The sequence below is a fragment of the Aspergillus undulatus genome, assembly GCF_047715775.1.
Source record: "Aspergillus undulatus strain CBS 261.88 unplaced genomic scaffold BDV17scaffold_25, whole genome shotgun sequence".
NCBI lineage: Eukaryota > Fungi > Ascomycota > Eurotiomycetes > Eurotiales > Aspergillaceae > Aspergillus > Aspergillus undulatus.
The window spans coordinates 376,852-403,687 of record NW_027396629.1 but is presented as its reverse complement, the minus strand read 5'-3'; the positions used below and the strand labels follow the sequence as shown (position 1 = coordinate 403,687).

Here is a 26,836-nt window from a genome sequence, read left to right as displayed (position 1 = left end):
TAGGGTCCTACGAGCTGAAAACGAGCGGAAAGTGAAGAAAAGAGCAAGGAGACGTACTACTCTAGGTAATAATACCCTTTTAACTGTACAGGAAGGTCAGGATCGTCTTCAGCAGCTGGAACCACAAGTTGAGGGGGGGGTTCAAGAACAGGTTTATCTACCTTCCCAGCGTGCTCCTCCACGCTGCAGTGGCTGCAGGACTATAGGACATACTATTAGAGGCTGTATTAATAAGTAGCTTTATAAATATGATAGATATTAAAGGAAATATTTAGATTTAAGAGTGTTATTAGCTGAAAAGTTTTAAAGAGTGGTGAAAAGGCGCGGTTCGCCCGTAAGCGCGGTTCGCCCGTGGATTACGTTAGTATACTTCCTTGTTGAACTGGGTTAGGTTGGATTGGTTGGATTGGGGCGGGCCTATGACCTGCCGGTGATCGATTATAAATAAGAAAAGCGAAATGTACATAATACATAACATCATTTTTGGTGTTCTGAGACTGGTATAATCCTGGCGTCAAGAAGTCTAGAAATTAATGAAGCCTGTACTCTATGTTTCATACCAGATGAACAAGAACAACGGGCTAAAGAGCAGTGACAACAACAGTAACAGTCCTGATAGACTACTCCCCCGACTTCTACCCAGACCAGACCAGCCGAGTCCATCCCCCCTCCCTTCACCGCTCCTTATTGGTAGCCGCATCAGCCAACCCCATAATCAACGACTCAGACCTCGTCATCTCGGGTCTAGCAGCCTTCTCCTCCTCAGACATCTCGAGTCCCCTTGCGACCAGATCCGTAAAGTCGACGCCGACCTCATTCAGGATCCCCGCCTGCTCATGCACGATATCGATGCATTTCTGCCAGACTATTGTGCCGCGCTGGACGCTGGATAGTTGGCGCGTGAGTAGAGCGTTGAAGCCGTCGAGGTGGTGTTTTGCCCATTTTATACACGCGCTTGTCATTACGGAGGGGAAGCATTGTTGGTATGTGCTGACGGTATTTTTGATGAGGGTGAAGTAGACGTAGGAGATTTGGAAGATGTAGAGGGGGAGGTCGCCTTCGAATATGCATGCTCTGTGGGATGGTAGTTAGCTATGATAAACAGCTAGAGAGGGAAATCAGCTTACCGAATGCGTTTGGAGATGTTATCGGATCGAGCCTTGAGGTAGGACTCTCGGGCCTGGTCCTCGAAGCCTAGCCGGGTGAGCCAGGTAACATTCGTCTTGGTTGTTACTGGGAAAGAATGAGTGTCGACCAGAGATCGCGACAGCATTCCTGCCAATCTGGCAGCTCGTTCGTCGACCTTGACGTTGATCACATCTTGTGCAACGGCGTTCCCTTTTAGGCCTCGGGCCAATTTGCGCAACCGGTCAATATTCGAAACAGCTTCTTCGAACCGTTGGAGCGCAATATCGATATCAAGTTCATCTACCTGATTATCGACCCAGCGTAGGTTTTGTTGCTTTCCATCGACGTCAATGCGGATTTCGGGCCTGTCACGGGAGCTTTCTGTGTTTTCCTGGAGATCTGGTTTTGGTGAGTACAGCAAGGAGTTTCTGTTGTTCATAGCATTCATATAACCAAGAGACTCGCCGTTCTTTCCCGCTGTCTCAGTTTCGGAGCGGAGGGTTCGCCGGAGATCCTCCACCGTCTTCCTGAACGTCGCTAAAAGTTCACTCTTGGCAGAGCTATTTCGTTTATCATGACGGTATGTATACGGTTTTGAGCCGACTCGAACGTTGATGGCATTTGTAATGCCGCGATCTTCGGCCTCCTCGCGAGCCGCGCCAGTGCCCACGTTGGCACCCAAATCAATCATATCAACATCCTGCAGCGGCCAACATTCTTCCGCAATTAGCTTGGTAGGCACCGGTCCACGATGGTTGGGATTGCTCTGGTCAACTCGCTTCCGCTTCTTGGCTGCGACCAACAGGTGATCATTTAGAAGTACAATGTGAACCGGACGTCTCGGCTTCCACGTCGCAGAGTCGAGTTCAGCCCAGTTTCCAGTCTCGAGTACAATATGTCGACCAGGAACCATTGGAAGGAACTTCTGCGACCCTTCAACGGTCTTCCACAATGTCTGGAGCTGAACGTTCCACATGCTCTCGAGGTTAGCGACCGAGCTGCGATTGCTGCGCTTCGCCATCCGCTCATCCGCCGCGGTTGACATGGGGTTCGGCGCGTCTCCGATAGCTGTCTGCCCCAACGCAGTAGTGAGCTCAGACATCAAAGACCGGAGAGTCTTCATCTCCCCCTTCAGCTTATCCGCTTCCTGACTGATCCTGATGAACTGGGTGCGGTTTTGATATACATTCTGCTGTAAATCCGTTGATGTTCGGTTCTTTAGCCTCTTCAAATCTTGTTGATACTGTCTGATGTCGTCCTCTGAAGCATTTGCGAGCAAGTTGGTCACATCTAAGTGCCAAAGGATGGAGCATCAGTACACGAGCCAAGAATGATGTTGGAGCTAGGAGGCGGAGTGTAACTCACATCGGTCTACTGGTAAGCTTGGATCCCGTAGGACAGTGAGATCAACCTCGGGTGGCCCTGAGGGTTCCGTTGGCGGTTTCCGGCTCGCCTGCGGGGGTCCAAGTCCCGCATAGGCGGATGGGACTTGCGGTACACTCGGGACCGGAGGAGCACCGTCGAGGTCAGGAACTTGGTTGAAACGAGTTGAGTATCTTCGCTTTACAAGATCGGATGTCGCATGGTTTGACGGCGCATAATCGCGCGAACCGGAGCCCGAGGAAGCATTGCCGGAGCCAGAAGCGGCGGCCTGGTGGTTCTGGGGTAGCGGAACGGAGATGGGCTTGGGCGCACTGATCTGGGGACGGGGTCGACGAGACTTGCTGCGGAGGGTAAGTCCCCGGCCTTCCATTATTCAAATAGGTCGGGAGATATGTGAAACCGAAGACAGAGGAAGTAGCGAGCTTGAATCTCGACCAGGAGAGGAGTGGTGGTGTCCGAGGGCCAGCTCGAGCAGGAGAGAAACGCCGAGGCGGAACAATGATGATCCCCAGAGTCAGGCTCAAAATTATTCCATCGCAGCTTCCCGTCACGATGCCGAAGAGCTTCAAGGTCCGCTTTCAAGGCAGCGCAATTCCAACAGGTGTTTTCATCACACGACATTGTCTTCTTAGAGCACATATCTACGTTGCCATTTTCCTTCCCGCCGAAGTTCCTCTATTTTCCAATACACACGCGTCATAATGAAGACCTCAACGCTCGCCGTCGCTTCTGCCGGCACTATCATCACCGGCCTTCTGGGTAAGGATTGATATCAGCCCATCATTGACGTGAACGCGCCATTTCTAACTTGCGCTTGCTTCGCATAGCTTATGCCGTATACTTTGACCACAAGAGACAGACGGACCCCGAATTCCGGAAATCATTGAAGCGCAACAACCGACGACTGGCACGGGCTGTCAAGGAGGAAGAGGAAGCCCAGGGTGCTCAACAACGGGAAAACATCAAGAAGGCTCTGCAGCAAGCAAAGGAAGATGGTTTCCCAACTGACCTCGAGGAGAAGGAGTCGTACTTCATGGGTCAAGTTGCCAAGGGTGAAGGTCTTTGCCAGGAAGGTATGTGTATCAGACTTGCTTGATAAGTATATCAGCAACTCAAATCTCAATTCTAGGTGCAGACAAGATCGAGGCTGCCTTAGCCTTCTACAAGGCGCTCAAGGTTTACCCCCAGCCGAAGGACCTGATCTCCATATATGACAAGACTGTTCCCAAGGAGGTATTGGAGATTCTGGCTGAAATGATCGCTCTGGATCCTGCCTTGAAGCTCAACGGCAGCTTCACTGGCGAAGGTGGCAGTGCTGACCACCACGGCGTCGAATAAGAACTCCACACCTTTGTTCCTTGTCCGCCCAGTTTTCTCGGCATAGAACTTTTGGCCCGTCGACGCCTTTCTCAGTCTGTTGTGTCTTTGGCTCACGCTGGGTCGTGGCCTGGTCATGATCTCAACCATGGGCCTTCTTGACGTTATAATTATTATGCTATGACCTTGGGCGTGGACAACCTCTCCACTATTGTTCATCTCCTCGTTCGCCTGTACAGCTGCATCGCGCCTTGGCGCCGCCCCGACGTGGCGGACTGCTTGGAATTCTCTCGGCGCCATGGCTTTTTCTCGTCCTCGTCCAACTTTTCTACCCCTTTCTTTGTCGGCTTCGTCCTCCCCCGATGATTTGTGGGTTGCTGGGATTGGCGACTTGTGTTATTTTTGATTTCCCTGGAAGCCCCTGTGAGGGGCCCGGGCTGTATTCTAGAGATTTTGTAGTTGCAGGGAGAAAATTGCATGATGATAGATTATGTTTAATAATTTTGTGACCTCATTTGCATAACTCAACTCACGTGCTGCAATTACAGTGTTTCACTGTTTCACAACATACTCAGGTTCTCCTTGATCCATCAACCAAGTCGCATCCCTTCTGCTTACCACGCTCCTACAAGTCCAATTGGACTTCCGCAGATCTTCGGCTGGGGTTTCCTCAGCACTGCGGTCTGCCGGTTTCATCGTCTCATGGATGCCAAGCTCCAATTGATAAGTCCCTTTCAGGGGACTCGAGAGAGGTGGATCGCTGGTGGGCTCTTGGGAGAGAGCTAGTTTCTCGGTATGCCGCCGCCCAGCACCCTAGTTTTGCATCTCGTTCTACCAGTGGCTGTGTGCTGATGGCCATGATTACTGCCCAGGCTGCCCAGCTCTTGTTTGCGTTTCGGGTATGTCGCTTTCTTGGTTGTGGTCGAGGGGCGACCCTGGCGCTCTATTAATTCGCTCCATGGTCTTGATCTCTCCGTGGTCGTCTCTTTTACTCACTTTTCATCGCTTCTTCAACGCTTTTTCTTCTTCCTGACGACTTTAATTCTTCTTAGGATTTTTTTTGACTTTCCACGCTCGTTCTTTCCCGGTCTTGTCAGTACCGCCGCCACTCCTTCAATACTGAAATTCAGGGTCTTCCCGGGGGCAACCCTATACAATCGTTTACCGCATCCACATCGATTTTTACTACAGAAGCCTTGAGTAGAATCGCTCAATTATACAAAATGATCCCCGTTCGTTCTCCTTCGACTACTCACCGTTGGAAGAGAAGGCGCTGACAAGTGGTAGACCTACGGTCGCGTTCTTGCCGCGGCTTGCGCTCTTGCGACTACCGCAAACGCTGTTGTCCCCATTGAGGTCAAAGGCAAGGACTTTGTCAACAGTGAGACTGGTGATCGATTCCAGGTTCTTGGTGTCGAGTAAGGATTTACATAGATCTCTCGGGGGATATTCGATCTTCTTACTTGGTAGAGAAAGCGGTGGTGCTGATCGTCGTTATCTCCAACAGTTACCAGCCCGGTGGTACCTCTGCAGTTGACGGGAAATCCGACCCTCTCAGTGAGCGCGATGAGTGCTTGCGTGATGCTGCGCTCATGCAGCAATTGGGTGTCAACACCATCCGTATCTACAACTTGGCGCCGGAGCTCAATCACGACGAGTGTGTCTCCATCTTCAATGCTGCCGGTATCTACATGATCCTCGACGTCAACTCACCGCTGTACCCTGGCTACATTGACCGTACTGCTCCCTGGGAATCCTACAACAAGGACTACTACGGCCAGGTCTTTGGCATCATTGAGGCTTTCAAGGACTACCCCAACACCTTGGCCTTCTTCGCTGGAAACGAGGTGATCAACGAGGACAGTGTTGAGGAGGTCCCTCAATACATTCGTGTATGTCACTTGTTCTTTCCAAACCTTCCCAGACTTACATGGCTAATTTGGCGATAGGCCGTTCAACGTGACATGAAGGAGTACATTGACAAGCACCTCGACCGTCCCATTCCCGTTGGTTACTCTGCCGCTGATATCCGTCCTATCCTCGAGGACACTCTGAACTACTTCATGTGCGAAGATGAGGATGAGCCAATGTCTCACGCTGACTTCTTCGGTCTCAACTCCTACTCGTGGTGCGGAGATGCCAGCTACAAGAGCTCTGGTTTCGACGTCCTCACCGAGATGATGACCGACGCCACCATCCCGGTCTTCTTCTCCGAGTACGGCTGCAACGAAGTCCAGCCCCGCAAGTTTACGGAAGTCCAGGCCATCTACGGCGAGGAAATGGCCCAGGCTTTCTCCGGCGGTCTCGTCTACGAGTACACTCAGGAGTCGAACGACTACGGTCTCGTCAAGCTCAACGACAATGGCACCATCTCCCTTCTCGTTGACTTCGAGAACCTGAAGGAGCAGTACGCCAAGCTCGACATGGACCGTATCCGTGCCTCCAACTCCAGCCACACCGATATCAAGCCTGTCACCTGCAGCGCCGACCTCATCCAGAACGGCACCTTCAGCAGCAACTTCACCCTCCCCGCCAAGCCCCCTGGTGTCCAGAAGCTCATCGACGACGGTTACGACGGCGTCGATGCCGGCAAGCTCGTTGACGTCGAGTCCGAGGACATCCCTCAGACCGTCTACAACCACCGCGGCGAGGAAGTCACCGGTGTCCGCCTCAACGTCCTCGCCGAAGGCGCCTCCAACGAGCCCGGTGGCAGCACCAGCGGCAGCTCTGGCTCCGGCTCCGGCAGCGACGAGGAAGACGGCCCCAACGCCGCTGGCATGGTCACTGTCCCAGTTGGCCTGGCTACTGTTGCCGCCACCCTGTTCGCTCTGGTCATGCTGTAAAATGTCATCGCCTTGGCCCCCAGCTTAGAGATTTCGCTTTAACCCCATCTTTCTTCATTGTATTTATCTCATTCTTAAAATATCTCGCTTTCGTTGGTTCCATACTCTTCTCGTGTATCTTTCCCGGCGTGACAATGAATTGATTTTCTATGATTTTGTCAATGTTCTATACATAATATAAATGTGTCATAATCTGCTTTCAATGACATCCACGGGCTTCTTCAATTTTGTCGCGTCTCTACTTGGGAAAGCGCAACCCACTCCCCACCACAGCAGGCAGGCGTACCTTCCCTTTCAGATACCTCACTCCGAGACATCTCGAGAAAAGAGCGACCCATAAGGTAAATAAAGGTCTGTAAGGCAGGTATGACGGGCAAGGCAAGCGCGACCCTTGAGGTCAAACATTGCGCATTCCTGGTCAGGGTCTCGTAGTACAGATTTTAAGAGGGTGCGACTAACCACAAGGGTAAATTGGTCGGGATACATGATCCGAAAACAGCGACTTTGGAGACGCTACGGATTGAATCACGAGCGGGGATTCAAAGACTGAGTCGACGATCTGCTACTGTATGAGCACATGAAGCTGGGCAAATAAGCATTTGGATTGTCTATCAGAGCCAGTCAATGCGGGTCTAGATGGATGCAAGTAAAAAGTAAATGGTAATAGAAACGCACAAAACGCGAATGATAATGAACAAAACAACCGGAACTAGAATCAATACGATATATCAAGCGATAAATCATCACCACGCCATCCGGGTCTTGCCCTTGTTCTTGGCTGAAGCTGGCGATGCTGCGGGCAACGAGGGGAACTCTTCGTCTTGGTGGGATATGGGCTCATAATGCTGATGCTGATCATGACCATGACTCTCCACGAGGCTTAATTGGATGGCTAAGTCCAGATCATCAATCTCCTGTTGCCGGCTACTCTCTGCAATGAGTTTCGCCGGAGAAGATGCGCTTTTGCCCGACGGTGAGGCGGTCGAGTATTTGACAGGGAACGGTGAAGGTGAGTCGAACGAACCCTGGCCGGGATTCTCGTCAAGCAGACTGAGGCGGATAGCCTCCGCAATTTCCGGGTCTAGGTCATCGACGGGATCGTTGCATGGAGAAGAAGCTGACGAAAGCTCATCGGGCGCAAAGGAACTATCGTTGGGTCCGATAGTGTCGCTAGGAGAAGTACTGGCAACGGACTCGTCTGCTAAGTCACCACGTTTCGCAGCTTCGCTACTGTATGCTTCCTGGCTCAACAACTGCGCGTAAGCAAGGAGTTCCTCTTCGCTCGCGCCAGGACCCAGAAGATCAATCCCGAACCGGTTACTCAGGTGGGCTTTTTCTTTCTGATCGGCTCGCGCTTGTCTCTCCATCTCCAGTTTCTCGTCGTGGATATAGTCGTTGATAGCTCCACGCCCGCTGTTGTTGAAACGCTGACCGCCAGCTGCTGGGTTGTTGCCTCGTTGACCATAACGGAACCTTCGTTTGCTGCTCTTGTATTGGTCCGCGGCGGTGGAGCTATACGACCAGTAGCGGAGGTGCGTTCCCAAGGCCACCATTCCCCTCAAGCGGGTAGGGTCGGGATCAAGGCTTATAGCTCCCGTCGCGTAGAAATTATTTCCAACACCGTTAATTGAGGCTTCGGCTTGAACCAACCGTCGGCGTGCCCGCGTGGAGAAACGGGAATTAATGGTCCGAATCGGACGAGTGGTGGAAGCGAGAGGATCCCAGGCCTGCACAAGTCCATCGTTGCCACCGTGAACGAGATACAGAGACGTCAAAGCAACACAAGACACTCTTGGCGATTCAGTGAATATGCAACGAATCGGCGCGATAGAATTTATGATCTCGGGGTTCCTTGACGATGGTGAACGAATGTCCCAGACAAAGACGGATCCAGTAGCAGTGCCAACAGCCATGTACCGCCCACGCTGCCCCGGAACCTCAGAGCCAGAAGGCCCTTGCATATGAGGCAGGGGTGAAGATACGGCGGAGGAAGACTCGGAACTACCCGACATGAGAAGGTCCTCATCCGGGGTTAACACGGCATAGGTCGAAATGTCCAGAGCGCTGGTCGTTATTTGCAAGGACTCCCGATCATCGAAATTGAATCCTGACATGTACCATTCCGTGTTCGAAGGGGAGCAACGAGTCTCGTTGAGTTGACCTGAAGCCCGAGAAGGTGGGGAGCTGCTTGCGGCAGATGAAGCTGTAGTAGTCGCATGTCCACCGAAGATAGAAGAGGCAGTGACGACTGGCGTGGGGATATGCGGCTGAGGAACGGGTAATGGCACATGAGACTGTCGAACCTTCCGAGTGTACCTCAGGACAGACGATTTGCGGTCTTTACCGTCGCCGCGTTGAATCACAATGAATGACTCGCCCGCGCCATGACCATCACCCCCAGCAAAGTCGACTCTGAGGTCACGCTTCATATCCCAACCCTCGCATACCTTGCGGAAATGCTTGGGTTTGAAGGACATGAATCGCTCAATCTCTTTGGTCTCTGCCGCTATCTGTTCGTCGCTGAGCTTCATTGAATCTGAAGAGGATCGCGGGCTGTAACTGCCGTCAACAAGCTCGCGATTGAAGGGATCGGGTCGAGCAGTGCGTCTGCTGACTTCTACTAGTTCCCAGCGAACACTGCGGCCGGTCTTCCAAGCCAGCCGATCAGCAGCCTCGGGCGTTAGATTGGGTGGCATAGGATCGTTTAGCTGAGGTAGATCAGAAAGGTAAAACACCTCGCCCAGCGCATTGAGAGCCGCCGCCCAGATCCGGCCACGCTGCTGACGCTTGAGCGAATAATTATCGTCCACCGCAATAGCGACAATAGGGACACCAGGGCTTAGAACCCAACGAGCAGTAGTCTGACCTCTCTCGAACCGTTTCTCATAGACCGGATGAGGCCCCAAGGCGTAAGCCGTAAGAATTCCCGAAGAAGAGCCAGACAACATGCCAATCAAGCCGCCAGTCAACTTGAGTATTTCGGACGATTTCGCGATCCATACTGCGGTGATGGCGGTCGTAATGTGGTTGATAGCAGGGATACCGGCTTGGGGATGTGAGCCGCCGTCACTGAGAAGGCCCAGAAACCTTCCTCGTTGCTCGGCGGTAGACAGATAGTAAATGCGCCCCTGTGGACATCCTTCGCCGTAGATCATACCGTACGGCTGGCTGACGTCCATAGAGTTGGGCACTCCAACGATATTGCCAGGCCCCAGGCCATATTCAGCCTCACCTGGGAATGAGTCGGCGAAGTGGCGCGAGAAGTTGTGATCTGCTAAACCCCAAGTGCCAACCTTGACGGTCGAGGGGTCACTTGCGGTCACAGCGCACTGCTCCGAGGCTCCATGGATAAAGAGAGGCTCCTTCTTGGCAGAGTCATTCCCAAAGGTTCCGTTCAGATGGCTGACAGGATACAAAAGTTGAGAAGTGTACGTCGCGATCGCACTTCCATTGCGGACTGATGCGGATCGAACTTGCGCATTCTTCTTGGACACTCCGATCTGGCCCGGTTTGCCTCGCGAAAGGGATCGCAGTAGACGAGTTCGAAGAATATATTCGCTCCTCCACGATGCCAGTGCAGTTAGTCTCGAGAAATATCGTTTGTCCGATGTCAAACGATCTGAGTCCTCAGTGCCCTCGAAGGCGGCGGGGCCAGGGAAGTAGCGGGCGAAGGCGATCCTCCACGCATGAGGGGTGGTGACAAGGCTGTGGAACCGACGTGAGACCAGCGCAATGGATGACAGGGACGGCGGAGGCAAATGGGAGAGGATATGGGTTAAGACCTCTGGATCCATATGTTAGGCACATGACTGGATTAGTACCGGTGATTGGACAAAACGCACCATTCGGAAATGCATCCAGAGACAAGCCTGACTGTTTCGCCGATGGTATCACGATGAACCCAGGATCCGACAGATTTCGAAAGCTTCTCTCGTACTCGTCGACTCGACCGGCTGCTGGCGAGAACTCATTCAGGACTGATAGGTCGCCAACCGATGAGTCAGAGTCTCCGGCGCCTTCGGGGAGACGGCCAGAGACTGGGGAGCCACCATAAAAATCATGTCCATGCTGGGTGGGATGGAAGAGGTTTTCTGAAGATGGGTCTATTGTAGATGGGCGATTGGAAACGTCAGAAGGCCCTGATTGCATATAAGGTGGTCGCGGGGTGAAAGATAAGAGCGATGACGACTGAGCCAGGTATAGGTCTGGGTCAGTCCGGATGGTTGGAAGCGAGGCGAGCGTGGAAAGCGTGCGATTAAGGCGGAAGTCTTTGCGAGAACGTGCGATGTTCACCGGGGGAGAGAAGAGCGGGAAACGAGGAGGGGAAGATGAAGATGATGTTGTTCGGAGATTGACGGAGTCGCCTCCATTGCAAGTTTCGCGTTCATCACGTGATCTCGCGCTATGGCGGTTCCAGAGCGTGTCTGCTATCAAGAGAGTTGCATGAAACTCCGATTCCACTCAAAGTACCTAATTCTATTTTCAAAGGATGATAGACGATGCACCAAGCCTATATGAGACTCACTAAACTGCTCCTGAAGCTGCTATAAGAAATCACTTCCAGGCAGCAGCGTCTGCTGAGGCCAATGGTTGGCTACCTACTGCCACCGCAGACTATATTGAGGGCCCTCTGAGCCAAAATTCTAATTTTCGAAGTTAGAACATAGAATGGCCAGCCTCGGAGGTAAGAATTCGGTATCCCGCCAATTTTTAGGTACCATGCTCATATCACCCAGACGCGGAAACGATCCGCATCCTTGTCTCAACAGACAACCATGTCGGCTACAATGAGCGGGATCCTATCAGGGGCGATGATAGCTGGAAGAGCTTCCACGAAGTGCTATGCCTGGCAAAGGAACGTGATGTGGACATGGTGCTCCTGGCAGGCGATCTTTTCCACGAGAACAAGCCTTCTCGGAAATCCATGTATCAAGTGATGCGCTCAATACGCATGAACTGTCTCGGTGACAAGCCTTGTGAGCTTGAATTACTCAGTGACGCCAGTGAGAACTTTCAAGGTGCTTTCAACCACGTCAATTATGAGGATCTGGATATCAATGTCGGAATCCCCATCTTCTCGATTCACGGAAACCATGACGACCCATCCGGAGAAGGTCACCTTGCCGCTTTGGATATCCTACAGGTATCTGGTCTACTCAATTACTATGGAAGAACGCCGGAATCGGACAACATTCAGCTCAAACCGGTGCTGCTACAGAAAGGTCGAACCAAATTGGCGCTCTACGGTATGAGCAATGTGCGAGACGAGCGGTTGTTCCGCACTTTTCGAGACGGTAAAGTCAAGTTCTTCAGACCGGGAATCCAGAAGGAAGATTGGTATAATTTGATATGCGTCCACCAAAACCACCATGCATATACAGCGACAGGGTATCTCCCTGAAAATTTCCTCCCAGAATTTCTTGACCTTGTCATCTGGGGTCACGAGCACGAAAGCTTGATCAACCCACGCATCAACCCCGAAACGAAGTTCCGCGTCATGCAGCCGGGCTCTTCTGTCGCGACGTCATTGGTTCCTGGTGAAGCTGTCCCGAAACATGTTGCCATTCTGAGCATTAAAGGAAAAGAGATGCACTGCGAGCCGATTCGGCTCAAATCAGTACGTCCGTTCGTGATGCGGGAAATTGTACTTTCCGAGGAGAAGGGGGCACAGAGATTGGCGCGCAAAGAAAATAACCGCACAGAAGTCACCCGCTTTCTCATGACTATCGTAGAGGAACTCATTGAAGAGGCCAAGGCAGACTGGCTGGAGCTACACGGCGATCAAGAGGAAGATGAGGAGCTAGAGGCACCCCTGCCGCTTGTGCGGCTGCGTGTCGAAACGTCGACTCCTGAAGGAGGGAGCTTCGACTGCGAAAACCCACAGCGGTTCTCAAACCGCTTCGTCGGCAAAGTCGCCAACGTCAACGACGTAGTGCAGTTCCACCGGAAGAAGAAAAACCCTACATCTCGGAAAAAAGATGACGGGCTCGACGAAGAGACCATATCACACCTCTCCACCCTAGACACAATTCAAGTCGAGCAGCTCGTGCGCGAGTTCCTCGCCGCGCAATCCCTCTCCATCCTCCCGCAAAACTCCTTCGGCGACGCCGTCTCCCAATTTATCGACAAAGACGATAAACATGCCATGGAGATGTTCGTGAATGAGTCCCTCGAGGGCCAGATCAAACATCTCCTCTCACTCGACCGCGACAGTGACGTCGAAGACGAGGAAACAGGCACACAGAGCTCCCTCCAGAAGGCCATGGTGAAATACCGCACGCAGATGGAAGACATGTTCTCAAAGGGTGCCACGAAGCGCACACGCGGCAAGAAACGTTTCAAGCCGAAGCCCGAAAACTGGGACTCAGACTTCGACGGCGCCTGGGAAGATCAACCCGGCGCTCTCATTCATTCTGATAACGAAGGCAGCGACCCCAACGAGATTGAAGCCGGCGAGGACGGTACCGAAGCACCAGCCGCACGAACATCAACGCGAGGCCGTGGCCGCGGCAGGGGAGGGAGAGCCGCAGCAGCCACCACAACGCGCAAACCCGCCGCCAAAGCCGCGACAACCAAGAAACCTGCGCAGCCTAAAACAACCACCTCCCGAGCGCGCGGCCGCCGCGCTGTATCAGAAGACGAAGACGACGAAGATGACGACGTCGTCATGCTCGACGATGATGAAGAGCCGGAGGCCGAAGCCAAAGTCCCAGTCGAAGTAGGCGACTCTGACGAAGTCTCCGACGAAGACTCCCAAGCCCTCTTCGTCAAACAACCACTTTCCAAAGCTCGCAAACCAGCAACCACAACCACAAAGGCGAAAACAACAACAACTCGCCAGACGAAACGGGCTGTTCCGTCGCCCGCTCCATCCTCAAACACAGTCAGCCAAACGACCACCGCCGCCCGCCGCGGAAGAGGCAAGCAGACGCAGATGACGCTGGATTTCGTCGGTTCACAGTCCAGTCAACGGCCTGGTGCTGGTGCTTCAGCGGCAAGTAGCATCACGCGGTCGATGCGACCAAACCGCACGACGAGAAGCGTTAGTGTTCTCAGCGAGGATATCGATGATAGTGATGGGTTTGAGCCGATGCCTAGTAGTAGTCGGCGGAGGAGATAGGAGGTGACCTACCCGTGAATTGAGTCTAGAAGGAGAGTAGTGGTTTTCTTTTCCTTTTTACTCCACAGATAAGCGTGCATACGGACCTGGTCTTTGTCCTTATGCGGATACTGAATCCATACCTAGGAATTAGTGACAATACCCCTCCAAATTGAAAATTTACCTGGTCGTTTTCTCAGTCTTCTTTCTTACTCACCTTATCTGATCTGTATGCAAGAGATTAGTTGCATTACTAGTAGCTTCTGGCGGCTAGCCGTTGCGCTGATCTACAACATATGTACGTAATATCCCAAGACGTCAACCTAGACATCGATATCCATTGATACCTTATGTCCAAGCCGCTGCTCTGCGAAGAATGAACATGCCAAATCAGCATTAATATTACCTACGCACTAATAGCCCTACAAGCACTACTACATACATACCCAACTTTAATAATATCCTACAACTCACAAGCTCCTAGAATTCCCAAAAGTAGAAGCGCAGGTCACAACCTCCCCCTCCCCAAAAACCTCACCGGCAAATCCACCCACCTTGCCCTCAAAAACTCAGCAACATTCTTTCCCAAGAAATCCACCGTCGTCGTACAACTCACTCCCCGATCCAACAAATTCCGAAAGAGAAAATGCACGCCGCGTAAATGGGGAAGTTCGAAGCGTTCGATCGTCAACGCTGAACCCCTACCCGTGTCCAGTTCTCGTTCCGATGCCGACTCCATTGTCGTATTATTCCCGTTCTTATTGGTTGCCCCATCTATACGGTATTTTTGTTCTAAGACAGTGTTGAGTTCACCGCCAAGTAGCTCCGCCATCATCTCAACAGACAGCAAAGAGCGGAGCCATGCGTATTCGTCGGCATGCCGGACCCAAAACCCGCAGTTTGCGTCTGGCCCTTTGTCGCCGGAGCGGGCGTGGACGAGCCAGCCTAGCGGGCCGCGGGTTGTGGGGCCGTGAGGTGAGGATGTTGGATTTGACAAGTTTGACAGGTCTGGCAGGTTTGAGTGCGGGACGGGTGGAGGGTGGGACTGGATGTGGAAGGTTTGTTGCGAGGAGTCGGTGTGAGTTACCTTTGGGCTCTTGGTTGTTAGGGTTAGAGACTGAACGGGTTGGCGGGCCGGGTACGTTTTTGTCTCCGGGGGAGGCGGGATATCGAGGACCTGCTCGTTTTTGTTTCTATCCTGCTTGAAAGGGAGATGCACGCGGTGGTTAATATCTTCCTGCGGAAGGAGAGTAACATAGTACTCGAATATCGGCTTCGGGAACCCCTGCCGCAGATCCAAGTGGAATGTTGCTCCGGGATATCCCTGCATGATATTGTCAGTGATATGGCGCAGGAAGCAATTCGGCGCGATATCCTCGGCGTGCCGAGCCTGCGCGATAACGCGGAATGTTACGGTGGCGCTGTTCTGAGTCCTAGGGTTATCAGGGGCGGAACCGAGGGTGGAAAATACTAGGGACGTGTATTTGGAACTATACGGCGCGAGAAGGTATCGTATCTGAGCTTCGAGCATGCGCGCCTTCGCGTCGATGTCGAGCCCGACTAGGAACCAGACGGCTTCGGCCTGGCATCCGCCGCGGGCTGTGATGCCGACCTTTGTAGTTGGGGGTGGAGGGGCGGAGCGGACGCCGTGCAGGGCGACTCGGTTGGTAGAGAGTTGTTCAAAGTGGATATCTGTTAGGATAGCCGTGACGTCGGAGTTGAAGTACCAGGGCCCCTGAATCTCATAGAGCAACTGCGACGTGCAGGTGTCGACTGTGACGGCGCCCCCGGTGGCATAGGACTGCATCGTGATGACTACTTTGGCGTCGGCGGAGATCTCGGCGATGGGGTAGCCGACGTTGGCCCAGCCGTCTTTGTCCTTGCCGACGTGCTCTAGTTCCTTGAAGCCGGTGAAGTTGCCCCCGCAGACATAGTTGCTGCATTCAATGAGATGGCCTGCGACGAAGGCATTGGCTAGCTGGTCTAGGTCACTCCGTTGCCATTGGTGATACCAGTAAGCGGCCCCAATTACGGGCGATGCATCGGATACTCGTCCGCAGAGGACGATGTCGGCTCCTTCAGCAAGTGCAGCTGCAATTCCGAGTCCGCCTAGGTAGCACTGTGCGAATATTGGCTCAAAGGACCAGTCTGACAGTTCCTCGTTGGTATAGATGTTCTTGAACTTCGCCTTCCCCGATGCCAGCGCCGATTGCACAGTAGATAGAACTTCATCTCCGGACACCCAGGCGACCTAACACGTATAAGCCTCCTAGGACCTTAAACAAAGATGAGCAGACCAACCTTCAAATCCAACCCTTTCGCCCTAACCATCTGCATCACAACCTCATACAACCCCCTCGTATCCGTATTCCCCGCATTAACAGCCAACCTGATAGGATACTTCGCCAAGTACTCCAGGGCCGGCTGCAGGGCCAAAAGAAACGACAGTTCATACCCCGGCGCAATATTGGTTTCGTCTGAACTTAATGTTGCGTTTGACTTGCTCCGAGTATGGTCTTGATTTACGCGTCTTCCCGCAGCGACGACCATGTTGGCTTCGCTCATGAAGTCGGCGATTATCACGTCCACGGGGTCTTGGGGGTAGTTGCGGGCGAACTCTGTGATGGCATGGCGGCGGTCAGAGGCGGAGCCGGAGGCGCCTGGGTAGTTAGTTCAGATGTACTGGATGGTTGTGAGGCGAGCGTACCTGCGATGCGAATGGGGCGGGAGGTCATGGTGTTGGTGGTGAGGAAGTGGGGTATGTGATATTGAGCCCTTGGAATTTTCCTCCCTAGGGTCAAAGGCTAATGATGCAGTAGGAATGCTTACAACCCATCCCAGTAAAGATACGGACGATAATAATAGTCGTAAAAATAGTTGGTGGATTGAAAGGATGATGAGGCGCCTCGGTTGTCGGTTGGTGATGCGGGGTCGGAGAGTAAAAGATTGAAAGACTGAAAAAGCTCAGCTAGTGGTATTCAGTAGATATAAGATATAATAATGGAGAGCCGACGCTGGCCAAAAGTGCTGTCTGGAATCATCTCAATGGTATATAGAATCAAAACTTGCTAATGAATCGAGTAAAAGTCCTGGTATCCCGTCCACTGCAAAATCGCCATAGCAACAAACAGCAACAGAAGAGATGTCTTCACAAATTCAATCTCATCGCGGTGATAGCGAGTCCAGTTGCCGAATCTAGCAAGTAGAACACTCTGACCCTTATCTTGCAGCGCCGATCGAAGACCCGGTAGCCCATCCAAACTACGACTATTCCATTCTGCCTGGTATGCACGGCTATGACCTGCCTCTACTGTCTTGCGGGCCCAGTAGCTAAGCGTCTGGCGGTCTTTGAAGTAGGGCTTTGGCTCATTTGTTTCTGAGTCGAAGGCTAGAGATAGCTGGGGGACGCCATAGCCGCATGAAGTTTGTACCTGGAGTGAATCTTGTGTTAGTGGTTTCTTCTTGAATAGAAATGGGAGTAACGAACCTTGAAGACATCCAACTTAATGATTGCACGAGCCCCAATTAGTTCCTTCTCTCCCATGCGCTCGAGATACGGTTTAAAGTCGGGATCACTCCATTCAATCACGGAACCAGTGCAGAAGAATCGCAAGATGCGCGGAGAGGCATCGAAAGAACAGAACATGATAGTGATGCGGCCATTTTCCCGTAGGTGACTGATAGTCTCGCCGCCAGAACCTGTAGCGTCAACATAGGCCACCTCGTTTGGACCTAATATGGCAAATGAAGCATCGGGGAGGCCTTTGGGTGAGAGGTTGATATGCCGGCCGGAGAGAGGCGCAGAGGCTGTGAAGAAGACTTTCTGCTTCAGGGCCCAGTCGCGGAGTTCTGGTGAGATTGAAGGGTAGAATTTGGGCATTTTGTGGAGTGTTTGTCGAATGGAGAGTTAAAGAGAAGAGTGAGATTGTGTCGGAGATCTAGGTATCTCGTATCACAGTGCGGAGGTCTCCGACTCCGGAGGCTGCCTTATCACGGTATCTCGCTGAACCTCGAGAGTTTTCAACCATGCATTGCTTTTGCCGGTCGGTAGAGGGTGATCAATTGAAAAGTAGACGAAGGATCAATCTACTGTACCTTTGAGTCACCGAGCAAGGACTAAAATACGACGGCCGCATCGTTGCATGCGATCGCTATCTAAGGGCATTGATCAAAAAGAGCCGACGTACATTTTCAGTTAAGAGTTCCGAGCATGGAACAGTGCTTGCCATCTTGGTAATGACCAAGTTTTAATGGGCATAATATCCCACAGATCCTGCAAAACAAACAAGGGTTCGTCGGTCGTTCGACCGTCTATTTGTGTATCTCTCAAAGCCATAAGGTTGAGCTCGTCCCAGCGTTGTGGAAAAGGTCAGGTCTGTGGCGACGAATGACGCATCAGACTTGGCTCTTGCTAGTAAACAGCAGTAGCACGAAGCAGCGGGCAGATCATCCTCCTTGAGCTTAATGTATATATGGCGCTTTCGCTCTCAAACTAGCTCGATGTCAACGGCACTCAAACCGCGTTTCCTGAATCAGATTCCGCATCAGTTCCGCGGCAAGCGGGTCACGAGGCTGTCAGCTTTTGGTCGATTTGAGGGGAAAACCGGGGTTAAGGAGGTCAGCACGTGTTTAGTCATCGGCGCCTGGGCCGGTCGAGATATGGGGACCAGAGGAGCACGCTGCACACCACCAAGATACCTTGGTATACAATCCTTGGCTGAACCTTGTCTGAATAATGTCTGCATTATTCACTCCAGCTTGCAGACTGTGTTTTAGCAATACCTGTTCTCTCAATATCGGCAGAGTTGCAAAAACAGCACGTGTATAGTAGCGGAGGGGCTCCGATGCCAAGCGCGGTATTATGACGTTTCGACACCAATCAAGCGGCTGCTCTGTGGCGACGAACCCCGCACGATCATCTGCAGCAGGGTCGTTGGCCGGAAAGTTTCAACTCGCCAATACCAGTGGAGGGCAGTGGGCTCCGAGGCGGAATGAAATCATGGCCATCCAGGGTGGGACGCAAACGTGCCGCTTCGGTGCAATTCTACTACTGAGCTGTCCCCAAGGCCCCTCCTTCCCCTCTTTTGCCCTAGAGTCTTGAGTCTGTCCCGCTCCAACTATTTATTATTAAACCCCTTTCCCGCTGGTTCGGCCTGTCTCCTCATCTCTTTTCTGCCCAAGATACCCCGTTTCTCTCCTCTCACAATGTCTTTGTTCACTACCATCGAGACCCCTGTCGTCAAATACGAGCAGCCTCTCGGCCTGTATGACATTCCTTTCCTCCAATCTGCACAGTTGGCCCGTTTGTTAATCGTGTGTATACTAGTTTCATCAACAATGAGTTCGTAAAGGGCTCTGAGGGCAAGACCTTCGAGACCATCAACCCCACCAACGAGAAACCCATCGTCGCCGTCCACGAGGCCAACGAGAAGGATGTTGACATCGCTGTTGCTGCTGCCCGTGCTGCCTTCGAGGGCTCATGGCGCCAGGTTACTCCTTCTGAGCGAGGCCGTTTGCTCAACAAGCTTGCCGACCTGATGGAGCGCGACATTGACACCCTCGCTGCTATTGAGGCTCTGGACAACGGCAAGGCGTTCACCATGGCCAAGGTCGACACCACCAACGCCATTGGTTGCTTGCGCTACTACGCCGGCTGGTCCGACAAGATTCACGGCCAGACCATTGACACCAACCCCGAGACTCTCACCTACACCCGCCACGAGCCCATCGGTGTTTGCGGTCAGATCATCCCCTGGAACTTCCCCCTTCTCATGTGGTCTTGGAAGATCGGTCCCGCTGTTGCCGCTGGTAACACTGTCGTCCTCAAGACTGCTGAGCAGACCCCTCTCTCTGCTCTCTACGCTGCCAAGTTGATCAAGGAGGCCGGTTTCCCTCCTGGTGTTGTTAACATCATCTCTGGTTTCGGCCGTGTTGCCGGTGCCGCCATCTCTAGCCACATGGACATTGACAAGGTTGCCTTCACTGGTTCTACCCTTGTTGGACGTACCATCCTCCAGGCTGCTGCCAAATCCAACCTCAAGAAGGTTACCCTTGAGCTTGGTGGCAAGTCGCCCAATATCGTCTTCGACGACGCCGACATTGACAACGCCATCTCCTGGTCCAACTTCGGTATCTTCTTCAACCACGGCCAGTGCTGCTGTGCTGGTTCCCGTATCCTCGTCCAGGAAGGTATTTACGACAAGTTCGTCGCTCGCTTCAAGGAGCGTGCTGCCCAGAACAAGCTCGGCGACCCCTTCAGCCAGGACACCTTCCAGGGTCCTCAGGTCTCCCAGCTCCAGTTTGACCGCATTATGGAGTACATCAACCACGGAAAGCAGTCCGGTGCCACTGTTGCCCTGGGTGGTGACCGCCACGGCAAGGAGGGTTACTTCATCCAGCCCACCGTCTTCACCGACGTTACTTCCGACATGAAGATCGCCCAGGAGGAGATCTTCGGTCCTGTCGTCACCGTCCAGAAGTTCAAGGATGAGGCTGAGGCCATCAAGATTGGTAACAGCACCGACTACGGTCTTGCTGCTGCCGTCCACACCAAGAACGTCAACACTGCTATCAAGGTCTCCAACGCCCTCAAGGCTGGGTAAGTTCTATCGATCATCAATATGCCGCGACTTCAGCTAATTTTTTATAGTACCGTCTGGATCAACAACTACAACCTCATCTCCTACCAGGCTCCCTTCGGTGGCTTCAAGCAGTCCGGTCTTGGCCGTGAGCTCGGCTCTTACGCCCTCGAAAACTACACCCAGATCAAGACGGTGCACTACCGCCTGGGTGATGCTCTCTTCGGTTAAATTCACGATATGATATCATGACGAAATTGCAAACACAAATCGAAATTATTCCGCGTAAGGCAATGGCTCCAGAGTGTTTCCAATGTCGGCAGCCATCAATTTCATGTAAAACCATCAGATATAATCCAGCTACGAAATTTTACGATTCGTCCACTGTTTCTGTGAAGTCCCCTGGTATTACTGTACACCCGAATACCGAACCACCTTCGTAACCTCCCACCCAGCCGGATTAAAAATTATGGATTGCATTGGAAATGGAACCATCTGCCCCGCAATCAGACCAGGCACAGCTCGGTGCCTTCGGGCTCCGGGTAAGCACCCCGCGAACTCCGTCCCTCGGGCCAAGATACCCCGGGCCCGAAGCAATGTACTACTGTAGGCTCGATGACATACGTATGGACTGATCTACCAGAGAGAACCGGTGGGTTAGTACAAACCTAGTTTTATGCAGACATAACTAGTATTGTGGATGGGCTAGGGTAACGTAAGCCTGAATTAAAATACGGGTGTCATACATACCTACTAGAACTGTTTAGTACTGACTAGTATGACTTGAGATTGCTCTACTGAATAATTGGCTGCAAAGACTGAGACTCATCAATCAATGCCGAAGTATTTGGCATGAATCTCAGAATAAGTATTGGTCACAATCTCAACATTCAAGACACAATGGCGGGTGGGTATATACAGGAACAAAAACAGGGCATACTATTATACAGGGCAAGACAAGACAAAACAAAACAAGACAGGCGACGCGAAGAGAACACAGAGTAAATGTCCAAGAGCAGCGTGAACGTCATGACGCCGTCGAAAGATCTGGCACCGCTACCACATATCTGGAATCGCTATGTAGAATCACTGATTTAAGAACGAATCGTCGATAAAAGGGAACCTATCCCAGAGCGGCAACTCCATGCCCTCCCACCCGGGAAACGCAGCGGCGACATCGGCCACCGCCGGGTCGAAGAGGCCGGGGTCCTGATCCTGTCCGTGTCTCTGACCTGGGTTCTGATCTCCGGTTTCGAGGTATGAGGTAGAGGTGCCGGAGCCGGAGCCGGTCCCGATGGTGTCGATGGTGAACGGTTGGGCGGCGGCTGTTGTACCTAGCTGGTCTGCCGAGGCACCCAATGCACCAAAAGACGATGGGAGCATCGTTGCATTTTTCTGCGGTTGAGGCTCGTTGTTGTTTCGGTGATTATTCAAGCTGAACAGCTTACTTACGTATTTCTTGTCCGGGGGTGGATTTTCTCGGAGCCGTTGGCGCTGCTCGTCGATTGCGTTGCGGAGCAGGTTAAGAATCTCAAAGTAGTGCGCTGCTTGGGCGGATTGCTGCGAGAGGAATCGGAGGATGTCGAGGGCGCCGGTGAATGCTTCTTCGAGGGTGGAGTCGAGTTCTTTTTGCGAGAACATGGAGAAGCCTGGGATTAGGGCGGCTGCGAAGACGAGGGCTCTTCGTGGGGAGTTAAGACCAAGGATCACTCTTAGGTTATTTTGGTGGGGGATGGAAGGACTACTTACTTGAGGATACACATGTTTCCTAGTAGGAGTCGAGATTGGTGCACCTCTAGACATGTCTGGATCATATATAGTGCTGATTCAACGCATGCATTGGCTAGTCTTGTGTGCGCTGGGTCTTCCAACAGGGTATCGTCTTGTATGATTCCGGGCGAATCCTGGTGTAGCCGTGCCAAACGGACACCGAGTACTGATATCATGAATGGACGCGTGACTATGATGACGGCAAAATGATAAGCGCAGGCCACGTGGAGGCTGCCGATGATGTGCTCCTGGGCGGCAATACGCTCTTGGGGTGTGCTCGGTGAGGAAAGTAACGATTCAGGGAGGCTGTTACTCCACTGTTTGAGCTTGTCGAGCAGTGACTCTGCTACCTCCGTCGAGGCCGCCTTGTCGGTGTACAGCCGGGAGACAATCTCATCAAGAATCCTGGTCATCTGGTAAGAAGCAACGAGACCATCATCCATCGCGCTGGTTAACGGCGTGGATCCAATATCTGCTGGTTCTGAATGCAGATTGGCTGTTGCTGGTGGCCGACCGAGTATTGAGCTGACAAGGAGGTCCAGTGTGCAAAGACTCATCCAAACTCGCGTTCTAGCAAATGTTAGTAATAGCCGGCGCGTAGGGTTACCTGGACCTGCCTTTTCTGCTGCTCATCCGCTTCAAGAAGGGTGAAAGCAGTAAGATGAAGTCCGAGGGCGGCGGCTGCCCTAGCAGCAACCCCCAGGTACATGAACGCAGCATTGCGACGGCATGCGCCTAGCATGTAAAAGGACATCAAGATAAACAGACGAATCATGTCCAGGCTTGGATTTTCTAGCATCCCCGCAAACGCACACTGCTGGGCACGCTTAAAGAAGAAACGTTCCACTCGCGTAGCGGCAAGCCCATTCATAGATGACTGTGCCCCGATGGCAATCATGATATCCCGCAAGGCTGCCGTCATCTTGTTCGTCGTTTGATGAGTCGGAGGGGTTGCTCCTAGCATACGACGAGCCTCTAGGTCCGAGAGGACGTTGATAAAACCGCTCGCCTAGCACACATCGTAACTTTAGAACTCAACCGATGGGTTATCGTCTTTGAATGAAGCAAACGTACTGCGGTCTGGCAGGTACGGACATAGCCCTGCTCTTCCTGAGGATCAATTCCATTCCCAAAAGACAAAGGTATGTCGTCCGGGGTGTCTGTCTCAAGCATGTCCTCTTTGGTAGCATTGTGCGAGAATTGCGATGGACCGATATGTTGTGTTACGGTATCGCGAAGCAGTTGCAGGAAGGATATCGAGGCAGCTCTGCCAATGTAGACTAGAATGACCTCAGCGACGTGAAATCAAGAAGCTTGCATTCGGGTCCGAAGCCTCCTACCTTGTTCACCCTGTCGACTCCGTAGCATGCGAGAATGCGTCTTGTGCGGTGCGCCTGATGTACCGTTGATCGGGGGGAGAAGCTGCGGAAGACTCGTGGAGCCGTTGCTAGGTGTGTCCCGTGTCCGACGTCCAGCATCTGGACTGGTCAAAGCCTGGTAAGTGCTGTTGGTCGGGCGTGAGCTTGAGGAGGTATTCGACCGTCGAAATGGAACGCAGGTATCAGCGCGTCCATTCCGAATGCATTTTGAGCATGGAAAGGTGCCGCTGCAGCGCTTCTTGGAGGCCCGGCACGCGAGGCAGGCTTCGGGGGCGCGGAGACGATTGGCAGGGAGGACTTTGGGTCGCGGCATCGGTCAATCAGGTCATTAGGTCATAGTGGAGGTAGTGGAGGTAGTAGAGGTTTTGGCTTGGGTATGCTGTAGATCGCTGAAAGAGAGTTGTGCAGAGAAATGCGCAGTTGTTGAGTTGAGCCAGTCGGGTTAGTCCCCGCACTGATAAGACCGTTGGAGCGCTTATCGCCGGCAGGTGCAGGCATCTCCCAAACCACCAAAATTGACTGCATCAGCATGCAATACTAGGTTGGATAGTTATATTGTTGCGATTAACATAAACTATCATCGCCTTCAGGAGTGCGATTGATTGCTTGCCCCTGGGAATCGAAAAGGCTTATCCAAAGGCTATTTAATGGTCGTCCTTCTACAAGCATATAGTAGTACGCGCATACCGGAAATATATATTTGGTCAAGAGCTCAGTACACAACCCTTTTGTTGCCCTTCAATAGCAAACCATACACTACCAGCTGGAAAGCTGCGCCAGGAGTTAGTACTACCGAGTTCACCCATTGTCATGGACATCGGCTTTGCAGCCCAGAGGCCGGAGCCTGCATGAACACCTTGGCTCTGCACCAGCTTTTGATTCTGATATCATCATCGCCGACAAGAGATGCAAACAACAGAGTAGGAAATCACGTGAAAGCTACATAGCAGACTCGTCTCTCAAGCTCTTTGCTTCCTGCTCAGGCTGATCCACACAAGCTTTCGAGGCCTGGTATAGCCGGGCAAGGCTCTGGAAACGACATGTTGACCGAGAGAAACCACGGCGAACGTAATAATATTTGATAATATCAACAATGCCAGTGGATGCAGAAAAAGAAGCTGGATCCAGCAGGCCATGAAGATTGGACAGGCACAGCAAGATGGGCTCTTTGCAGTCTTCCGTGTCGTTCTAGAAGCAGTGGAGCCGGAAAACTCTTCTTTGCGTTGCCAAGCAGCACCTGATCTCGCTTGTCACTAGCGCGATTCGGCCCCCTCCAGATAATTATAAAAGGCGGCTTTCCCCCGTCCATTTCGAAAATTAAGCGACTCTACGTACGTTCTTCTCCCCCCTACCTTGAGGATTCCTCTCTTTTCTCAGCATCGTTTGCTAACTGCCTTCTACAGTTCAAAGAATCACTTTAGAGTAGACGTCCCTCATTGAGCTCATCTAATGAGCCACACCCCCAACCCTTGCTGATGACTTCTATGTCCTCGATGCCCTAAAGTGAAGCCGTGTTTACTCCCGCCTCGACCTTGCTTTCTTTGGAGCGATCTGGTTCGCCAGACTTGTTCCGGGTTGGCGCTGGTCTAGGGAGTGGTGATGATCTTGACCTTGTCCTGGCGTCTTGACTTCGGTCGGCCGGATTTGGTGGGTGTCGAGGAGGTCTGAAAGGCTTTTCTCTTTTCCTATTGTCAACTTGATGTTGGTGGTTGGATTTGAGGGATTGTTGGGTTAGCTAGCGAATTTAATTGATTCTTGTATCGCACCTTCGCTTCGTGGTATCGTAACCCCCATTTTTTCCCTGCAACACGACGGATGGCCGATCCGAAATTAGGTCTGATCTTGGCTAGCCCCGCAGCTATGGGCAAAATGATTTTTGAAATTCGCCTTGAAGCTCCGGGTCTGCAAGTATGCATGTGCCTCTCAATCTTCAAAAAGGTCAACGCATGATTGATTTTTTAGGCTATGTAGGTGCAGAAAAGCTTGACACTGGTGCAGGTGTTGCAATCGCGAAGTAGCTGCCCGTTGCCGGTAGTCTGGCAGAACCGAAGCGCGTATCGCGTTAGGTATAAAACACTCACGATGCTGGCGTTTAAAATCATCACACAGCCGAGGTGTCATCATTGCTGTACAGGAAAATGCTAGCTACTGACGCGGTTTTCGAGACCGCAACTGCCTGGTACTCGGGCTAGATGACGACGGAGCCTCTCCCTCCTTCAACACTTGGACCTTCTACTTCGATTCTCTGATAACCTCCCCCTTGTTCATCACAGTCTTCTTTTCAACCCTAAACGACGTTTTATTATCCCCCGCCGTCTTCCCCTTCTTCGAAGGGATCCCCCCCCGTCTCAACATCCCCACAACCCCCTCAATAGCCTCCCTCCTCTTCTCCCCATCCCTCGCTCCCGTCTGCAACCGATGCAACACAGTCCACCTCTCGCTCTTATTCAAACCCTCCCAGACCCTCCTCGCCTCACTATCGCCCTCAAGCGCACCCTCCAAGTCAACGGGAACCTTAATCCCCGCAGGCCCATCATAAGCCCTATCCCACCTTCCATCGCCCTTCGCTAACTTTACAGCCTCCATCCCTGCATCCCGCATCCTCCCCTCGGCGATAAGTCTCTCAACGGTCTTGACATTCTTCGCGCTCCAGAGACTCTTCGCTCGCCGCGGCGTATACCGTACCGTCCAGAAGTTCTCGTCGAGACTGTTCGCGCGCCCGTCGATCCATCCGAAGCAGAGGGCGACTTCGACGGCTTGTGGTGCGGTTATGGAGGGGATGCCTGAGGATTTCTTGGCGAGTTTGAGGTATAATCCGGGAAGTGTGGCGTGGTTTGTTGAGAGGAAACATTCGAAGGACGGAATGTCGGGGAAGGAATGGGTTGGGAAGGAGGTGTCGGGTGGGTCGATTTTCGGGGAGGAGGACTTGGTTGATGTTGTAGGGTTTGTTGTTTTGACGATTTTTCGGGGCATCGTGGGTGGATGTGGAGATGGTGATGTGGATGTGGATGTAGATGCGGTGCGGAGGATGATCGGGGTAAAAGCGAGCGAGCGGGGAAGTTGAAGACTGTTCTCGAGCAAGGTATTCTGCGGGATATGAGAAATCAAGGGATGGAGATGTTTAGTTGACAGAGGAGTTGATTTGGATTTCAGAAGGTGGAGATGGAGCATCACAAGAGCAGGAAGACGATAGCCAGGATGACCTGACTGACGGGAGCTGATCGGGGCCTGGAGGTCTTTGTTTGATCGCAGCCTCCGCGCGAATCACGCGTGACATCGAAGAATTGCCAAGTGCGGCACGTGGACGTTAATCTGCGTGAACTCGTAGGTGAGCTGGTA

The 26,836-nt window shown here is 52.4% G+C and overlaps 9 protein-coding genes across 9 annotated transcripts; 4 read left to right on the top strand and 5 right to left on the bottom strand.

Annotated features, from left to right (window-relative positions):
* Positions 1–446: 446 nt before the first annotated feature.
* Positions 447–3,075, bottom strand: BDV17DRAFT_263992 (exocyst subunit EXO84). The gene is made up of 3 exons (XM_073757968.1): positions 2,494–3,075; positions 1,128–2,418; positions 447–1,074 (listed from the first exon to the last, which is right to left on the bottom strand). The coding sequence occupies exons 1-3, from the start codon at positions 2,879–2,881 to the stop codon at positions 675–677; spliced, it is 2,079 nt and encodes a 692-aa protein (XP_073615489.1). The 5' UTR covers positions 2,882–3,075; the 3' UTR covers positions 447–674.
* On the top strand, positions 3,076–4,327 carry BDV17DRAFT_263991 (TOM complex receptor protein TOM20). The gene is made up of 3 exons (XM_073757967.1): positions 3,076–3,270; positions 3,339–3,584; positions 3,641–4,327. The coding sequence occupies exons 1-3, from the start codon at positions 3,213–3,215 to the stop codon at positions 3,847–3,849; spliced, it is 513 nt and encodes a 170-aa protein (XP_073615488.1). The 5' UTR covers positions 3,076–3,212; the 3' UTR covers positions 3,850–4,327.
* On the top strand, positions 4,307–6,856 carry gel2 (1,3-beta-glucanosyltransferase gel2). The gene is made up of 5 exons (XM_073757966.1): positions 4,307–4,621; positions 4,701–5,060; positions 5,116–5,246; positions 5,336–5,720; positions 5,778–6,856. The coding sequence occupies exons 2-5, from the start codon at positions 5,052–5,054 to the stop codon at positions 6,669–6,671; spliced, it is 1,419 nt and encodes a 472-aa protein (XP_073615487.1). The 5' UTR covers positions 4,307–4,621; positions 4,701–5,051; the 3' UTR covers positions 6,672–6,856.
* A 1-nt stretch (position 6,857) lies between these two features.
* Positions 6,858–11,133, bottom strand: BDV17DRAFT_263981 (F-box and WD domain protein). The gene is made up of 2 exons (XM_073757965.1): positions 10,514–11,133; positions 6,858–10,455 (listed from the first exon to the last, which is right to left on the bottom strand). Exons 1-2 carry the CDS (start codon positions 10,818–10,820, stop codon positions 7,415–7,417), a joined length of 3,348 nt encoding a protein of 1,115 aa, XP_073615486.1. The 5' UTR covers positions 10,821–11,133; the 3' UTR covers positions 6,858–7,414.
* A 1-nt stretch (position 11,134) lies between these two features.
* Positions 11,135–14,050, top strand: BDV17DRAFT_263979 (MRX complex nuclease subunit). Its single transcript, XM_073757964.1, has 2 exons — positions 11,135–11,355; positions 11,408–14,050. Exons 1-2 carry the CDS (start codon positions 11,340–11,342, stop codon positions 13,789–13,791), a joined length of 2,400 nt encoding a protein of 799 aa, XP_073615485.1. The 5' UTR covers positions 11,135–11,339; the 3' UTR covers positions 13,792–14,050.
* A 228-nt stretch (positions 14,051–14,278) lies between these two features.
* BDV17DRAFT_281957 (DUF1446-domain-containing protein) lies at positions 14,279–17,650 on the bottom strand (the record flags this gene model as incomplete). The annotated part of the gene is made up of 7 exons (XM_073760123.1): positions 14,279–14,463; positions 14,551–14,815; positions 14,858–16,021; positions 16,072–16,430; position 16,784; positions 16,896–17,201; positions 17,258–17,650. 7 exons carry the CDS (start codon positions 17,648–17,650, stop codon positions 14,279–14,281), a joined length of 2,673 nt encoding a protein of 890 aa, XP_073615484.1.
* Positions 17,651–18,784: 1,134 nt separating this feature from the next.
* On the top strand, positions 18,785–20,741 carry BDV17DRAFT_263975 (aldehyde dehydrogenase domain-containing protein). The gene is made up of 3 exons (XM_073757963.1): positions 18,785–19,034; positions 19,097–20,368; positions 20,420–20,741. Exons 1-3 carry the CDS (start codon positions 18,976–18,978, stop codon positions 20,577–20,579), a joined length of 1,491 nt encoding a protein of 496 aa, XP_073615483.1. The 5' UTR covers positions 18,785–18,975; the 3' UTR covers positions 20,580–20,741.
* Positions 20,742–21,232: 491 nt separating this feature from the next.
* On the bottom strand, positions 21,233–23,897 carry BDV17DRAFT_263970 (Zn(II)2Cys6 transcription factor). The gene is made up of 5 exons (XM_073757962.1): positions 23,459–23,897; positions 23,193–23,398; positions 22,736–23,127; positions 22,098–22,688; positions 21,233–22,029 (listed from the first exon to the last, which is right to left on the bottom strand). The coding sequence occupies exons 1-5, from the start codon at positions 23,808–23,810 to the stop codon at positions 21,435–21,437; spliced, it is 2,136 nt and encodes a 711-aa protein (XP_073615482.1). The 5' UTR covers positions 23,811–23,897; the 3' UTR covers positions 21,233–21,434.
* Positions 23,898–25,729: 1,832 nt separating this feature from the next.
* Positions 25,730–26,470, bottom strand: BDV17DRAFT_291570 (YdeI/OmpD-associated family protein; the record flags this gene model as incomplete). Its single annotated transcript, XM_073762163.1, has 1 exon — positions 25,730–26,470. The coding sequence occupies one exon, from the start codon at positions 26,468–26,470 to the stop codon at positions 25,730–25,732; it is 741 nt and encodes a 246-aa protein (XP_073615481.1).
* Between the last annotated feature and the right edge of the window lie 366 nt (positions 26,471–26,836).

Coding starts and splice junctions, on each gene's coding strand:
- BDV17DRAFT_263992 (XM_073757968.1), bottom strand. CDS start 2,881: ATGGAAGGCCGGGGACTTACCCTCCGCAGCAAGTCTCGTCGACCCCGT. Junction 2,419..2,493: donor AAGCTTACCAGTAGACCGAT/GTGAGTTACACT, acceptor TTTGGCACTTAG/ATGTGACCAACTTGCTCGCA. Junction 1,075..1,127: donor AACATCTCCAAACGCATTCG/GTAAGCTGATTT, acceptor ACCATCCCACAG/AGCATGCATATTCGAAGGCG.
- BDV17DRAFT_263991 (XM_073757967.1), top strand. CDS start 3,213: ATGAAGACCTCAACGCTCGCCGTCGCTTCTGCCGGCACTATCATCACC. Junction 3,271..3,338: donor TATCATCACCGGCCTTCTGG/GTAAGGATTGAT, acceptor TGCTTCGCATAG/CTTATGCCGTATACTTTGAC. Junction 3,585..3,640: donor TGAAGGTCTTTGCCAGGAAG/GTATGTGTATCA, acceptor TCTCAATTCTAG/GTGCAGACAAGATCGAGGCT.
- gel2 (XM_073757966.1), top strand. Junction 5,247..5,335: donor TTCCAGGTTCTTGGTGTCGA/GTAAGGATTTAC, acceptor TATCTCCAACAG/TTACCAGCCCGGTGGTACCT. Junction 5,721..5,777: donor AGGTCCCTCAATACATTCGT/GTATGTCACTTG, acceptor ATTTGGCGATAG/GCCGTTCAACGTGACATGAA.
- BDV17DRAFT_263981 (XM_073757965.1), bottom strand. CDS start 10,820: ATGCAATCAGGGCCTTCTGACGTTTCCAATCGCCCATCTACAATAGAC. Junction 10,456..10,513: donor TCTGGATGCATTTCCGAATG/GTGCGTTTTGTC, acceptor ATATGGATCCAG/AGGTCTTAACCCATATCCTC.
- BDV17DRAFT_263975 (XM_073757963.1), top strand. CDS start 18,976: ATGTCTTTGTTCACTACCATCGAGACCCCTGTCGTCAAATACGAGCAG. Junction 19,035..19,096: donor TACGAGCAGCCTCTCGGCCT/GTATGACATTCC, acceptor TGTGTATACTAG/TTTCATCAACAATGAGTTCG. Junction 20,369..20,419: donor TCCAACGCCCTCAAGGCTGG/GTAAGTTCTATC, acceptor AATTTTTTATAG/TACCGTCTGGATCAACAACT.
- BDV17DRAFT_263970 (XM_073757962.1), bottom strand. CDS start 23,810: ATGCCGCGACCCAAAGTCCTCCCTGCCAATCGTCTCCGCGCCCCCGAA. Junction 23,399..23,458: donor GAGTCGACAGGGTGAACAAG/GTAGGAGGCTTC, acceptor AGGTCATTCTAG/TCTACATTGGCAGAGCTGCC. Junction 22,030..22,097: donor GGAAACATGTGTATCCTCAA/GTAAGTAGTCCT, acceptor CTCCCCACGAAG/AGCCCTCGTCTTCGCAGCCG.